Raw genomic sequence first — 14,209 nt, 5'->3', positions numbered from 1 at the left:
GCTGTATTTTCTCATTGGGAGTTAACCGAATACCCTTTCCATTGTGCACTAGCACAGAGGCAGCACAGGAGATAAAGAGAAGATGGCCATGAAACGTCGACAGACAAACAAAACACTTTAAAACGCACAAAATACAGGCGCAAACCAATACAGTGAAAAGCTTAGTTTATCAAACACACACAGTGCCCTCTCCTGGTCTACTGTGGGAAATGCATTCTTCCTAGACTGTCACCTTTTTGGATGTATTATTATTGCAGTGGTCAGAAGTACCTTGTGCATGTTGGGTGGTCACAAAGGTCTTGATGAGTGTGTCGGTGGTCTGAGTGTAGAGGGACAGAGCGTGGCGTAGCGAGGACAACTCGGCGCTCTTCTCCAGGAACGCCTTCTTCAGCCCGTTGCCTCCCGCATGGAAGTATTGCTGCCAAAAGGAAACAGGGAGGTTTACTAGGTTTGCGTCAAAGCATTAAGAGTTTTTGCAAACCAAACCACGTTTATTCCAGTAAACAAGGTGAGTTGAATGTTACTGTGAAGTCAGCTGATTGCATTCTGAACATAACCAAACATTTAGGCAGCGAAAACTGTCAAGATAAGGTCCAAATTGAAAATAGCCAGAATTATCCTTTAATAGTTACAAGGATAACTGTATTTCCTGGTGATCCATTTGAAATTACAGGGCAAAAAAAACTGTAAAATGTACACTTTTTCCTGGTCTGTTAAATCCGATAACTTATGGTCACAAGCTGCTGACATAACCTTTCAGGGTACTGGTTCCACACAACGCTCCTCGCAAGTTAAACAAAGGATCAGTTCACTACTTTATAGAATTTTAGGTGGGTTTTTTTCCCCCAAAAAAACTAATCTAAACTTTGACAAAACACAAAAAATGTATATCATTTCAGATAAATTAGGTTTCTTGACCATGAATTCGAAAATAAAGTTTAAAACTGGTGGTAATACATTGGTGTGAGTGGTATGTACAGTATACTGATGGTAGTGTAGAAAAAAAAAACGTCAAAAAGCGATAAAAACATTCAGTTTTGAGCCGGGAGGACAACCCAAGGGTTAATGGATGGAACAGTCGATGAAACTAATTTGACCCGTCTCCCCTGCATCCTAATGAAACCAAAACCTGCAGTATAAACTGACCTTGATAGTGTCCAGTGCCACATCCATGACAGCACACTGCCTGGGAGACAGGCTTTTAGTCTCCCCCGCCATGTGATCCTGCATATCCAAATGATGAGAAAAGAGATGAGTTAATTCCACAAAATTAGATTCCCCTCTCTCTCAATGATTCCTTTTTGTTATCAGTTCTTCAGTGTGGTAACACGTGCAGGATTTCACATGGTGTAAAAACATATGAAGACATTAGGATACCTTGAGTTTGGAGAGCTGACCCAGTTCTTTTGCAGCTGAGAGAATCTGTGCTCCCTGGGGGGGGAGGGAAAGGGAATATAGTGGCTGCTTTTGTCATTTGTGCACCTAAAAGTCTAGGGCTGGGTACCGAATTCAATACTTTTGTAAGTGCCTCTAAAGTATTGAAAAATGCCTTGACATTCAATACCCAATTTCAATACCTAAGGAGGAAATCTCATCAGCATCAGTGAGCCAATAAGTATGCAGCATGCTTCTACCAAGACCTAATATTGCTGGTGATTGGCTGTCTAACGTTACACGTCGTAGAGGCGCGCAGGAAAAACTCTCCTTCACGCACAGAGACGGGCTCACGCAGTAGGAGCTGAAAAATGTATTTAAAGATTTGTGCCGTAATGTGTAACCTTGTAATTTCTTTGTGTTTTATAAAATTGGTATTGAAAAAAAAACGGTATCAAAGTCACGGTTTTTGTATCGGTACCGTTATCGAATAGTTTTGAACGATACCCAGCCCTATATAAAAGTCTAAGGGATTTGCGGTATCTACAAATGCTGAGGCAAACAAACATTAGACTGATAAAGGTGAATGCCGTTGAGCTTACAAAGGTATCGTTGCCCTGTGGCAGGACAATGGTCTTCTCCAGGCTGCTCATTACGATCCTCCACAGCTCCTTGAGCACACGCTTCAATACGGTCTTCTCACATGCAGTGGCGAACAGTGTGAGCCTGCAAAAACATGGAAAAACACACAAATACATATAAACACAAGCTGATGAGACATGGGGGATCATAGCAAGTGCCGGGGTGTGTTAACCCTAGTCGGTGCTAGTATGGTTAAAAATTGTTAAAATTTGTAATTTATGACTTTCACCAAACTATTTTTGCAGGAAAGATATTTACGACGCAGAGGAAGAAAGCACAATACAAAAAACAAATGGGCTCTTGAGAGGATAGCATTCATCCACTCACTTTCCATCCAGGAAATCCATGAGTGGCCGTAGCATGTTGTCAGAGTCGGCGTCCACCTGGTTTTTGTTGTTGGCGTTGAGCGGCCCTTTGATCTGGTACAGCAGAGACGCCATCTGTCGCATACAATCGTTGATATGGCTCTGGAAACTAAAAAGAAAGAAAACAATCAATCAGCACAAATGTGCATGTTGTTACTGATTTACCTCTGAATGAAGTGTGTGTGTGTATGTATATATGTACAGTACAGGCCAAAAGTTTGGACACATTCAAATGCGTTTCCTTTTATTTTCATGACTATTTACATTGTTCTCACTGAAGGCATCAAAACTATGAATGAACACATATGGAATTATGTACTTAACATAAAAGTGTTAAATAACTGAAAACACATCTTACATTTTAGATTCTTCAAAGTAGCCACATTTTTCTTTTTTATTAATAAGAGAACAAATTCCACTAATTAACCCTGACAAAGCACACCTGTGAAGTGAAAACCATTTCAGGTGACTACCTCATGAAGCTCACTGAGAGAACACCAAGGGTTTGCAGAGTTATCAAAAAAAAGCAAAGGGTGGCTACTTTGAGGAATCTAAAATATAAGAAATGTTTTCAGTTATTTCACACTTTTTTGTTAAGTACATAATTCCATATGTGTTCATTCATATTTTTGTTGCCTTCAGTGAGAATCTACAATGTAAATAGTCATGAAAATAAAGAAGCACATTGAATGAGAAGGTGTGTCCAAACTTTTGGCCTGTACTTTATGTATGTATGTATGTATGTATGTATGTATGTATGTATGTATGTATGTGTGTGTGTGTGTGTGTGTGTGTGTGTGTGTGTGTGTGTGTGTGTGTGTGTGTGTGTGTGTGTGTGTGTGTGTGTGTGTGTGTGTGTGTGTGTGTGTGTGTGTGTGTGTTTTTGGGGTCAGGATAAGGCTACCTGTTCCCAAATGTACTGCTCAGCTCATCCAGCACATTGTTCAGCTTCACCTGCAGGTCGTTCAGTAAGTCACTCGCCTCAGTGTCCATCTGCAGAGAGGCAGGCAGGTAGACAGAATGCAAAGAGGGTTACTCAGTTATAATTTGATTGAAGGTGATTTATTGCATAATGCAAAAAGTTCAAAAAGTGTCAACTCCAAAAACGAAAAAATAATTATGCTCAAGAGAGGAATTATGTGCCAGCTCTCAGAGGACATAGAACTCTTTAACGGCAATGCATTTCTTCAATTTCATATTGGCAACTTTAGGCCAAAATACCCAAAATTAACGTAAGAGTTGCAATTCAACGCAAAAGCTGAAGGCCACTAATGGCAGCAGGAACTTAAGATTTTAAAAAGAACTTCAATAACCATCAATGTTATTAAAAAAAAAAAAAATAACATTGATGGAGATGAGAGAGGCAGAGAGTACTGTAATGTTTGTATTCTGTGATCCTGTAGCAGAGACATTATTGTAGTTTGTAGAGTAGAAAGAAAATGCAAATTCAATTTTAAAATTCAACACACACATCTGAGTAAAACCCACCTTTAGACCAGCAGTCTCCAACTTTTGGAAAGGAGCAAATTGAAGAAAAAAATAAATGTTTATTAACGCAGGGGATGGGTGTCTAACAAGTCGCACGGGCACAGGGCGAGGGAACAAGTAGGGCAGTCAATCATCTCCAGTGTACCTAACCCAGGTATACTGAGGCATCATCTACATAAGCAGCGCCCTGCAGGACAGCTATGCCATATGGATGAAGCCCTTGGTGGGGCTCATAAAGCCAACGATCCAATGGCCTTTTGATTCATGGCCTGTCAGGGTCACGTAGCACCATTAGCGAGGAGCGACTGAGCCGCTTTGGCCGCGCGGCACATAAGGGAAGGCTTCTGGGGAAGGAAAGGCAGCTAGAAAGGGATTGCGTTCTGTTTATAATGTGCTGTACGTGTTTTGTTTTGCCTGAGGGCAGTGCTGTGCGCTTGGGAATATTGATGGAATCTCGAGTCCGTACACCCACACTCACCTTCTTGTCTTCAAATGTGTTTTCAGTCTACGGCAGCACAGGACAGGTGGAGGGTTACACAGGACAACCACAATTAACTGTCATTTCCCATTTGGAAATTAACTTTCATTTCTATTAGAATAACTACAGAGGATCGATGGCCATTATAGAAAGTGCTGTGGCAGCAGATACTGGCGTGCATGTAACCTACCTTGTCTACAGGCTCATCCATCTTTGAGACATTAAATGAAAGAGAAATAAAAATGAAAGAAAAATCCTGTTCTGTCGTAACTGAAGCCACTTGATATTCAAATTTAAAAAAACACCACAAATACTACAAGTTTTTTTCCACACTGGAAAACACATGCTGTATTTGTAACACCCACCTTCTCCAGGTCGGCCTATTGCAAACCAAAAAAAGTAGTTAAAAAGAAAACACAAATTAAAAAGGAAAGGAAACAACCAAAAAGGGCTGCAATAAGGTTGGTTTCAGGGGAAATGAGTGACCAGTTTTGAGGAAAGGCCAAGGAAAATGAAGGAGGGTGAAAATTCGAAGGTGGAAATCACCACAGATGACTAAATGTTATAAAAAACACACAATGCACACAGTAAACTCCACCATGACAACCACAGGGCATTCTCGTTTCAGTAGGATAGAGTAGCACTGTGACGTTGCTGTGAGTAGGAAGAACAGGGCACACAAGAAGGACTTGGGCTCCTGAGAATGAAAGGTTACAACCACTTCGGACTGCATCAAACCTCAACCTCATTTTTCTCCCCTTCTTCCCCTACTTCTTCTTCCTTCTCCTCCTCCTCATCCTCCTGCTCCTCACTCTCCTCAAACTAGGAGTGGCAGTGAAAAAGACAACACAACATCATTGCCGCAAAATACCACAACCATACTCAACAAGGCTTGTACTTTCAAGATGATTTTGGTGCCTCAATTTCCCAAAAAACTAATATTACAAGGGATGCAATATTTAATTTGCAGAGATGAACATTTGAGTATATGCAGACATGCATCCAAAAACATGTATGCATATACGGGGAACTTGCCTGCCACGCTAGCATTCTATTGTTGCGCTAGAAAAGAGGAAAAACATGATTGTGACTTCACTCTTTCTCAAAAAAAAAATACAGTTTAGTCAATTATGCCCTGCAAAAAAAAAAAAAAAGAAAAAAAAAAAAAAAAATGCAGTAACTACATATTTGGTCAAAATGTAGTTACAGTAAAAGGTGCAGTGGTGTAGAATGCAAATGCCAGAATATGAAGTAGAGTGAGACCACCTTCTGCAGCTCTCCCTCTCCCCTCTTCTTCTCCCGGGCAATGCATGTACACAACAGTCAATAGGAACACTTTCTCTCTCTGAAATGACCTGTGATTGACCACAGTCTCACATGGGGGACTAGATTCTCTGAAGCCTGAATACAGAGCAAAGAGGAGATGCAGAAGGGATTTGTGCCCAACGATGTCAAAAATAAAGTGCCTATTGCAGCTTTAAGACAGGCCGCTGCACCCTCTGCCACAGAGAGACACTCTACTAGACAGCTTCAACAAGAGAGCAACATCAAGTGAAAGCTAACTGGTCAGGTAGTCACAGATAGCCACAGTTAAAGCTACAACTTAATCTACAGATTGATTTTCCCCCTTGTGGTCATCTGTAAAAGATAATCATCCCTTTTAATGGACTACGGACATTGCGATAATCCAGTTTCAAATCCACATTACTAAATTAGGGAGTAGCTGAATCCAAGAAAGCAGGCGGGGGAAAAAAAACAACTCCTTCAAAAGGGTAATTAGCGTAGATTATCTCAGTAGCTGCCATCTCAGCTTTCAGTATTTCATGTGATTCGGTGTGGGCAAGCTACCTTTAACTCACACACTTATCTGACAGGCAGCATCAGTAACAGACTTGCAACGTAATGTGACCTCCCCAAACCGTGAACCTCAAAAATAAAATTAACCAGGTTCAAGAATGCTGGAATAGCGAAATAAAATAAAAGTCCAACTCAATTGCATGTAGAATAAGCCATCCAAGAACAGATTAGTACAACATGTCTTCTGACTGCAATGAGGCTACTTTCGGAGGTTTCTATTATGGATAGAACGATTATCGGCCCTTCATTTTTAACCAATGCTGGCAGTGACTTTGGTCATCCCGACATTTTTTTCCCCCCCCGAGCACCATGAAGTTGACATTTGTGGTACTGATATCTCAACAACTGTTGCATAGATTGCCTTGGAACTTGGTACAGACATTCATGCCCCCTCCCCCCTTCAGGATACATTGTAAAAACCTTGGTAATTCTTTGACTGTCCATCGAGCGCCATCATCAGGTCAACTTTTTAATTCGTCCACTACTTGGTTAATTACTAAACACTACTAATGACATTCCCATTGACGACAGCAAAGTTACTAGACTAGAACACGTTAAGCTACTGTAAATGCTAAAGAAGGGGTTATTGGGTTATTGGGGTTATTGGCTATGTGGGATTGTTGATCTACCAGCCTCTAAACTGCAGCTCAAACTACTACCCATGAATCTATTCTGCTACCATCCACAGTACCCACCGGAGCCTTTGCTTCCTCATCCTCAGTTCCGACCTGCTGTCCGAACCAGAGGAAGGAGGGGAATAATCAGTACAGGGATGTACCACACACCATCAAACTGATTAAACAACCAAAAGATGTGCTTTAATATGGACAAATATCGGCCCATTTCAGCTCTGCTCAGACCATGATGCAAACCTACCTCCTCCTCCTCCTCCTCCTCCTCCTCTCCTGCCTCTTCCTCCTCATCTTCCTCTTCATTGTGCTTTAATTGTGAAGTGAAGACACTGGTTGAAACTTTAGCTGCAGTGTCCAACTGCTACAATCCTACAACCGACCAAGCACCACTAAAAACAATAATGTGCTACAGCTAGAATACATGGGATAAAACACTACATGCAAAAGCATGGGAGGGATTGAAAGCAGAGGGAGGTCACAGCCGACAGAGAAGCTATTGATCGTCCTCACTGTAGCTACACTAATAGAGGACATGATTTAATTAAGTCTCTGTCTCGATATTCTCTAGCCTATGATGTAGCACAGGGTCTAATCTCTGGCAGTATTGATCTACAGCAGGGGTCTTCAACGTGTTTTAGGCCAGGGACAGCTTAGCTGAAAGAGAGACCCAGTAGGGACACCCTACTGCATACATATATCAGATACAATTGAGTTGCATATTAAACTGGGCAGAATATATACAAATAAATGGTTAGGGTGCCAGCATAGCTCAGTTGGTAGACCGGGCGCCCATATATAGAGCTTTACTACTCAACGCAGCGGGCCCGGGTTCAAGTCCGCCCTGCAGCCCTTTGCTGCATGTCATTCCCCCTCTCTCCTCTTTCATTTTCTTCAGCTGTCAATAAAGGCCTAAAAAAATGCCCAAAAAATAATCTTAAAAAAAATAAATAAATAAAAGGTTATTATTTATACATCATGTTTTAACGTTAGACATACCATACATGTACCTTCATGGTTGAATGCACTTAATGGAAGTTGCTTTGGATAAAAGCGTCAGTTAAATGACATGTATGTCTAATGTAATGTAATACATGTGGAAGGCACAGTTAATCCCTAAGCTTAAAGGGTAACTACCATTTTTTCAACCTGAAGAACCTATTTTCCTATGTTTTTGTGTGTCAGTGACTAAAAGGAACAACAATCTTTGACATCGGTCCAGTATTAAGCGAGATCGCTGCAGTCGGCAGCGGCGAAACAAGCTACAATGTAAGTTAATAGGGCAATCCACCTTGTATTTACCTTCATAAAAGTGCTCATTTTCCCACTGAAAGGCTCAGATTTATATTCTATGTGTCTGACAAAATTATGGAAAGGATTTCTAAGGACATCCGCAAAATTGCCTTCGCTAAACCCACTGAATGAAGTGTATTTTACGATGCTAAATTTACTGTTTATTTACATGGAGTCTGGTGGGTTTAGCGAACGCAATTCCACAGATGTTCTCATTATTTTTTTTAAAGGATCTTTAACAGAAAGGTTGACCTCCTTAGAAATCCTAGAAGGGTTCTTGACTGTTGTAGAAAGAAGTGGCTGATCTTGAATGCAATATCTACATTCCCCATTATCAGCAACCATTCATCCAATGTTCCAAAGGCACATTCTGTTTACTAATCTGATATCATTTTAAAAGGCTAACTGAGAAAACATTGGAGAACCCTTTTGCAATTATGTAAGCACATAATGTAATCTGAAAACTGCGCCTCCGGTAGTGTACTTTTCATGCTTGAGTAAGAAATGTTTAGTTGATTAGTCACTTTATGTTTGTTTTTTTTAGCCAATAGGGCATTAACAGTATCATATTGGTACGGTCTGCCATCCAGTATGATGCCATAGCACATTATCCACGCCTTTGTCTTCAGACTTACCTGTTTGGCACCCATCGACTCAAACATCTTCTCCAGCTGGATTCTTAACTGCTGCACATTATTCATCAGGACACATGGCTACCAGAGGACACAGGAAGACAGAGACATAAAAGACAGAGAGATTACACACAAGTGATTGCAACTGCACAGCTGTGTAAAATATTTCGTTTTTGTTTACGGAATTATTCAACTTTGGAAAAAAGTTTCTACATGTGATGATGGAGCCACTGGAGGGTCTGCCAAGTGTCAAAACAATCCCCAAAATCTGATTTTATTTATACTATGCTATATGTAGGAGGTACAGCAGGTAAACCACACCAGTGAATTTAAAATGGCTGATTGTAGTGTGTAAAGCACAAAAAGCACAAACAGAACTTACAATCTTCTCTTTGTCAACATAAATCGGAAAACTCTTGGTCAGAATGGCGCTGTACTGGAGAAGAACTTTGGCAATAGTCTGAAAAGATAAAGAGGAAGAAATGCATTAAACCTGTGCGGAACAGAATTAAAATTTGAAATAATTTAAAAATGATTATAAATCCAATTACTTATTTCTCATACAACCGTTCCCGGAGGGGGCTATATTACACTTTCGGGGGAGTATGTCTGAATGATCTCTCCCAACTGCGGTATTAAAAACATTCCCTAATGTCCTGTAATGTATTCTCTGGCATGCAGGAAAGCAAATCCCCAAACATAAAACTGTTCTGTCTCTAAGACTTTCAGGAGGGGAGTATTATGTCCAGTTCAACATTTCTTTTTAATGAAGGAAATATAAAATTCCCTTTAAAAATAATTGAATGTCCCTTCAGACAATGGTGTAGCTGCTTTGTATCTTATAGTGTGTCTAAGGAAAGAACGTAGTCACAGTCAGCCGCTGCTTTTGGTAGTAAAAATGTGATCCTTAAAGTGACTATATGTAACTTTTTACTGTTTCTAAAGCTCTGTCATTTTTCATACAATGGTCTTAAATGACCTGTAACAGTACACGAGACTAACAGTGAAAAGAACGCTATTTTTGTATTGTTTTTAGTAAGACATCTGACCGGGTTTGATTTTTCATTAACACATTCTGATTGGTCACAGATTTCTTTGTAACACCGGAAAAGCCAGTGTTACCATATCCTGCCAGCTGAGCCAGGTAAAAGTAAGCAGCATATTTCTTTATATAAGCCTAATTGTATTTTAATGTTATTTTAGAAGTTATCTGTTGTAGTTATGGCTGACACTGGGGCAGTATATTTGCCTGAAGAAGACCCAGTTGGGTCGAAAGGTTGCATTTTATATTAAATATGGGAGTTTAAAGCAGTGTTGCGGACATTACATTCTTTTCGTTCTGATACTGGGGCAGGGACATAACAGGAAAGAAGGAAATTAAACAAAGAACAACTAAAAGCTAAAAGGGAAAGTGAAAGTAAGTCACACTCGGTCGGGCTACCAACAGATGGAGACAATTACGGGATTGTAAATGATTCAAAACCGACCACGAATTGGCCCTCAGACGTAATATGTCTGTTTCATTTATAAAATAACTTTACTTTTTGGTTGTACGTCAGTAGCCGACATGAATATTATGTCCTTTTAGTCAGTGTTTGTGTTCGCTTACCATTTTCTTTTCCCTTGTCCCCCTGTAACTTTACTTGTGTAAAGCGTCCGCGGGTTTCATATAATGCACTATATTAATCTAAGTTATTATTACGCTGGTTTCTTCAACAAACTCCTAATGCTTTGGCTCGTGACACAGTGACAGTGATACCTGGTTTAGCTCACGAGACCAAAGTAGGCTAAGTTACTGTATGCAACACTTGAAATGCAACGATGCATCTGTAACTTATTATTTAATAGTAAAGGAATGATTTTCTGACTTTATAAACTTTATAGACCTCCCTATAACGCTAACTCAGTAATCTACAGTGGGCAATAAAACACCGTAAAGAAAAGACCTTTACGACAGCAGGTGTGGTAAAAACACTACCACTTTCGTTTAAAGTGGCCGCTAGAATCAACACAGACTGAAAGTCACATATAACCACTTTAACAGTCCGTTCATTAGCCATTATGGAAATAAATTTAAAACCCAAACCCCCACCATGTAGCTCCAGCAACTATGAGTTACAAACGAGGGCTCTGTGCTGTTTACCAAGACAAATCCTTTCACAATGTGATGAGCAGGTTTTAAAGCAACACTATGTAACTGGAGCTGTAGTTCCAATGAGACAAGCTGTAGGGGGACCGAAGCAGGAAAAGTTACATAGTGTTGCTTTAAGGTTTCACCACCCAGTGAAGTGGGTTTACCTTGGAGAAGCGGCGACTGTACTGAGCCATGACGTTAGGGTCGGGACATTCCAGTTTCTTGATGATCTCAAAGCTCTGGTTGAGCTGGGTGAAGATGTCCACCACAGAGCAGGAGAACAGAGCATGCTCGGACGTCTGCTGGAACTGAGACGGTGTAGGACGGCAGGGGGAAAACAAACAATTACACAAACCATACTTAGTTATTGGATTTAAGCTATATCTACATGCTGTAAAACTAATTTTGAAGTCCATGTGCTGGTAATGTGCGGGTGTCTGTAAACATGGACACTAATTTCCCTATTTTAGGAGTTCATACTATATTTTTATAACAACATAACCTCCTTGGGTGAGGTGACAACATTAAAAGGTCAATTTTATTGTCTTACTCCGTCTTTTTTGTCTCTCTCTAGGGCTCCATGCATAAACTCCATAGAAACGTCCTCATTTTCCCCCAACCACTGTAGCACAAATTGTAGAAACCATCTGCAGGAAAATAAAGACAACCAGAGTTATTTATTTATTTCTATTGAATTGCTTTTATTTCCCTAACCAATACCTGGATTAGGGATCATTCAATCAATTTGATAATTGAAAAGAATTTCTTCAAAAAGAAATGTAATGTTTCCTCTAGGGTTGGTAATGATTAACCGTATACAATATATATATATATATATATATATATATATATATATATATATATATATATATATATATATATATATATAGTCATACAAACATTTTAAAAGAAAAATAAGCTATACAATACTTTTTCTTAACTGCTCAAGGTGTTTTTTGGCGGTTAGTGCGCTGAAGCACAAAAGGGAGGGGACGGGATGAGGAGGAGGGAGGAGCGAGCTAGTCTTCGTTTTGTTTGAAAATACTTTGAACGTCAACAAGAAGTAACGTCACCCAACATCGCTTAGAGCACCTTTAAGTCTGTAAAATCGGATTTGTAGGCCGCACGTCTCTGCAGCACCACAAATCCTAATGCAGAATGGTTTGAAACATATTTTGCCTTTTACAAATATTTCGATAAAATTGCGATTAATTGTGCAGACCTTCTCGGCTATCGGACAGAATCAGGAAAATCTAAATTAGCCTCCCTACTTCTCCCCGTGCCTATGAGTAAATAGGTCACTTACGATGGGTAGTCAGGAACCACGCCCTTGAAGTTTGGCAGCTCCTTGACATATTCATTGTTGAGCCACTTGACTTTGAAGTGCAGGTTCATGTAGTCGGTGCTCTTACACAGCCTGTGCTTCTCATGCTCTGCATATACAAAAGACATGAAGAGTCTGTGAGCCTCCGCATTATGGGATGCAGTAAAATCAAAAGGTACTTGGACCGTAACTCATACGGTCTGCTAAAAGTCAGGATATCTCAGCCTCTGAATTTTGACCTTTCTTTTTTAAATGTGTTCCTCACAGGCCTCGCAACTTAACGGACGTGCAATGCTAAATACCTACACTGCACCTTTAATCCTTATCTCACCCGCACCACAACATAATGCTAAGTTCAAGACTACATCATTTAAAGTATTTGTGACTATACTCGCATGCCCGTATATGCATTAAAAGAAATGTCTTTACTGGCCACAAAGCGAATGAATTCCAAACCTTAACTGAAGCTAACATGAGGTTTTGTTCTTTAATGTACATACAGTATAGGCATGTGAGTATTGTTTTAAGACTTGAAAAAAAATAGAAAAAAAAATGTGAACCCTGAAACAAAAGTCTCTAAATTTACCAAAACCTTTATCCATGCTAAAGTTAGTTAAATTCTTACGTTAAATCCTTACGTCAAAGTCATGGCATAATTCTTAAATATCCTTTTGTATATATCCTCAATTTTTGGCCAAAATCCTCTGATGCTCTAATATGAAAACGACAAAAAACACTTTGTAACACTTATTTCACTGTATGTATGTTTTACAGTACTCTTGGAAGTTTTAGTCATTACTTATTACATGACTTTTCCTGCCGTTACTACTCCAACTGTGCTCATATGAGCTAAAGATACTCTTGGAGAAAGTAATTGGAGGAATTTTGCATTAGCAACATTTATTAAATAGCTCAGATCTAACCAGGCACTGGAGTCAATTTTTTTTAGCAACCCCCAAAAAAAACCTACTACTACTCTTAACTTTGAAGTAGTATTTGGTAGTGCTTCTAGAGCAAAATTGCTCAGGACTTATTCCATCTCTGAACACATTTTCCATCCATTTTTATATTAATACAGATTGGAAATGAAGGGGCCACCACTTCTGTACTGTAATATGTGAAACTGATAATTTCACAGCAATAGTGTCTGTAGGGGACTCATCTTGAGGACAGAGGCTGGGATAAAAGCAGAACTGCCACTGGGGACCGGTGGTGCTGTACAGTACACTACAGAAGAGAAAAATCACAGAGAGGCTCATGGGAGACATAAGCTGCTTTCAAACCCTGCACAGTTATAATTTTGCGCTTTCACTTCGGTATCATTTCTACCCCAGAACTCCTCTTCTATTCTATTCTTGCCATTTCAAGTTTCATAGGAGCTTCTCTTCTGTTCTACTTGTTCTTAGCCTCTGACCCTTCAGGCTTTCCCTTCACTTATAATTTAGATACACAAATACCTTCACAATTCAACACGGCAGAATAATAAGAGTCTATGGTATGGCTCTACAGAATACTATGGAAACACAGATGCAGGTACGATCATATACTCTTTTTGTGAGTCAAGAGTGGGAGCTAAATGACGAGAACCTACTGTACGCCACTCGTACAACACAGCAAGTGACCATGAGCGGGATGATGGATATCGGACATTGGGTGTGACTTACCTTCCATAGCGTACTTCATGTCCTGAGCGAACAACGTCCACATGACCTCCGCTGACACCTTCCCTACGTTCAGTTCTTGGGGGAATCTGAGAGAGAGGTGACAATTTGACAACGATTAAGGTTTCGGGAACATTTGGAACTAAATATCAAGGAAATCTCCTCCTCCCCTTTTCTTTTTTAGATTTAAAACGGTCTACATGCTTCATGCCATTTTAAAAGTAGTCAAGATAAAGGGAGTGTACGCCCATTACTAACTGGTTTAGCACAGGTGTGTAGGAGTTTCGGTCCTCTTCAATGATGGAGACAATGAGCATGATGAGTTTGGGCCA

General features: G+C 40.0%; 1 protein-coding gene across 2 annotated transcripts in view; it reads right to left on the bottom strand.

Annotated features, from left to right (window-relative positions):
• unc13bb (unc-13 homolog Bb (C. elegans)) overlaps positions 1-14,209 on the bottom strand; it is a 92,533-nt gene that overhangs the window by 4,500 nt on the left and 73,824 nt on the right. For both annotated transcript variants that reach the window (XM_028602021.1, XM_028602022.1), the window contains 13 exons: positions 14,136-14,209; positions 13,881-13,966; positions 12,199-12,325; positions 11,443-11,539; positions 11,057-11,200; positions 9,141-9,218; positions 8,762-8,839; positions 3,286-3,374; positions 2,344-2,490; positions 1,977-2,100; positions 1,378-1,431; positions 1,147-1,224; positions 271-418 (listed from right to left, as the gene is read on the bottom strand). The exon at positions 14,136-14,209 is cut by the window's right edge and continues 57 nt beyond it. In XM_028602021.1, the coding sequence (XP_028457822.1) occupies positions 271-418; positions 1,147-1,224; positions 1,378-1,431; positions 1,977-2,100; positions 2,344-2,490; positions 3,286-3,374; positions 8,762-8,839; positions 9,141-9,218; positions 11,057-11,200; positions 11,443-11,539; positions 12,199-12,325; positions 13,881-13,966; positions 14,136-14,209 (1,324 nt within the window). The remainder of the gene's footprint in view (positions 1-270; positions 419-1,146; positions 1,225-1,377; positions 1,432-1,976; positions 2,101-2,343; positions 2,491-3,285; positions 3,375-8,761; positions 8,840-9,140; positions 9,219-11,056; positions 11,201-11,442; positions 11,540-12,198; positions 12,326-13,880; positions 13,967-14,135) is intronic.

This window comes from Perca flavescens, chromosome 16 (assembly GCF_004354835.1).
Source record: "Perca flavescens isolate YP-PL-M2 chromosome 16, PFLA_1.0, whole genome shotgun sequence".
Classification (NCBI taxonomy): domain Eukaryota; kingdom Metazoa; phylum Chordata; class Actinopteri; order Perciformes; family Percidae; genus Perca; species Perca flavescens.
Note: the sequence above shows the minus strand (reverse complement) of the source record. Positions and strands in the feature narration are given on the sequence as shown.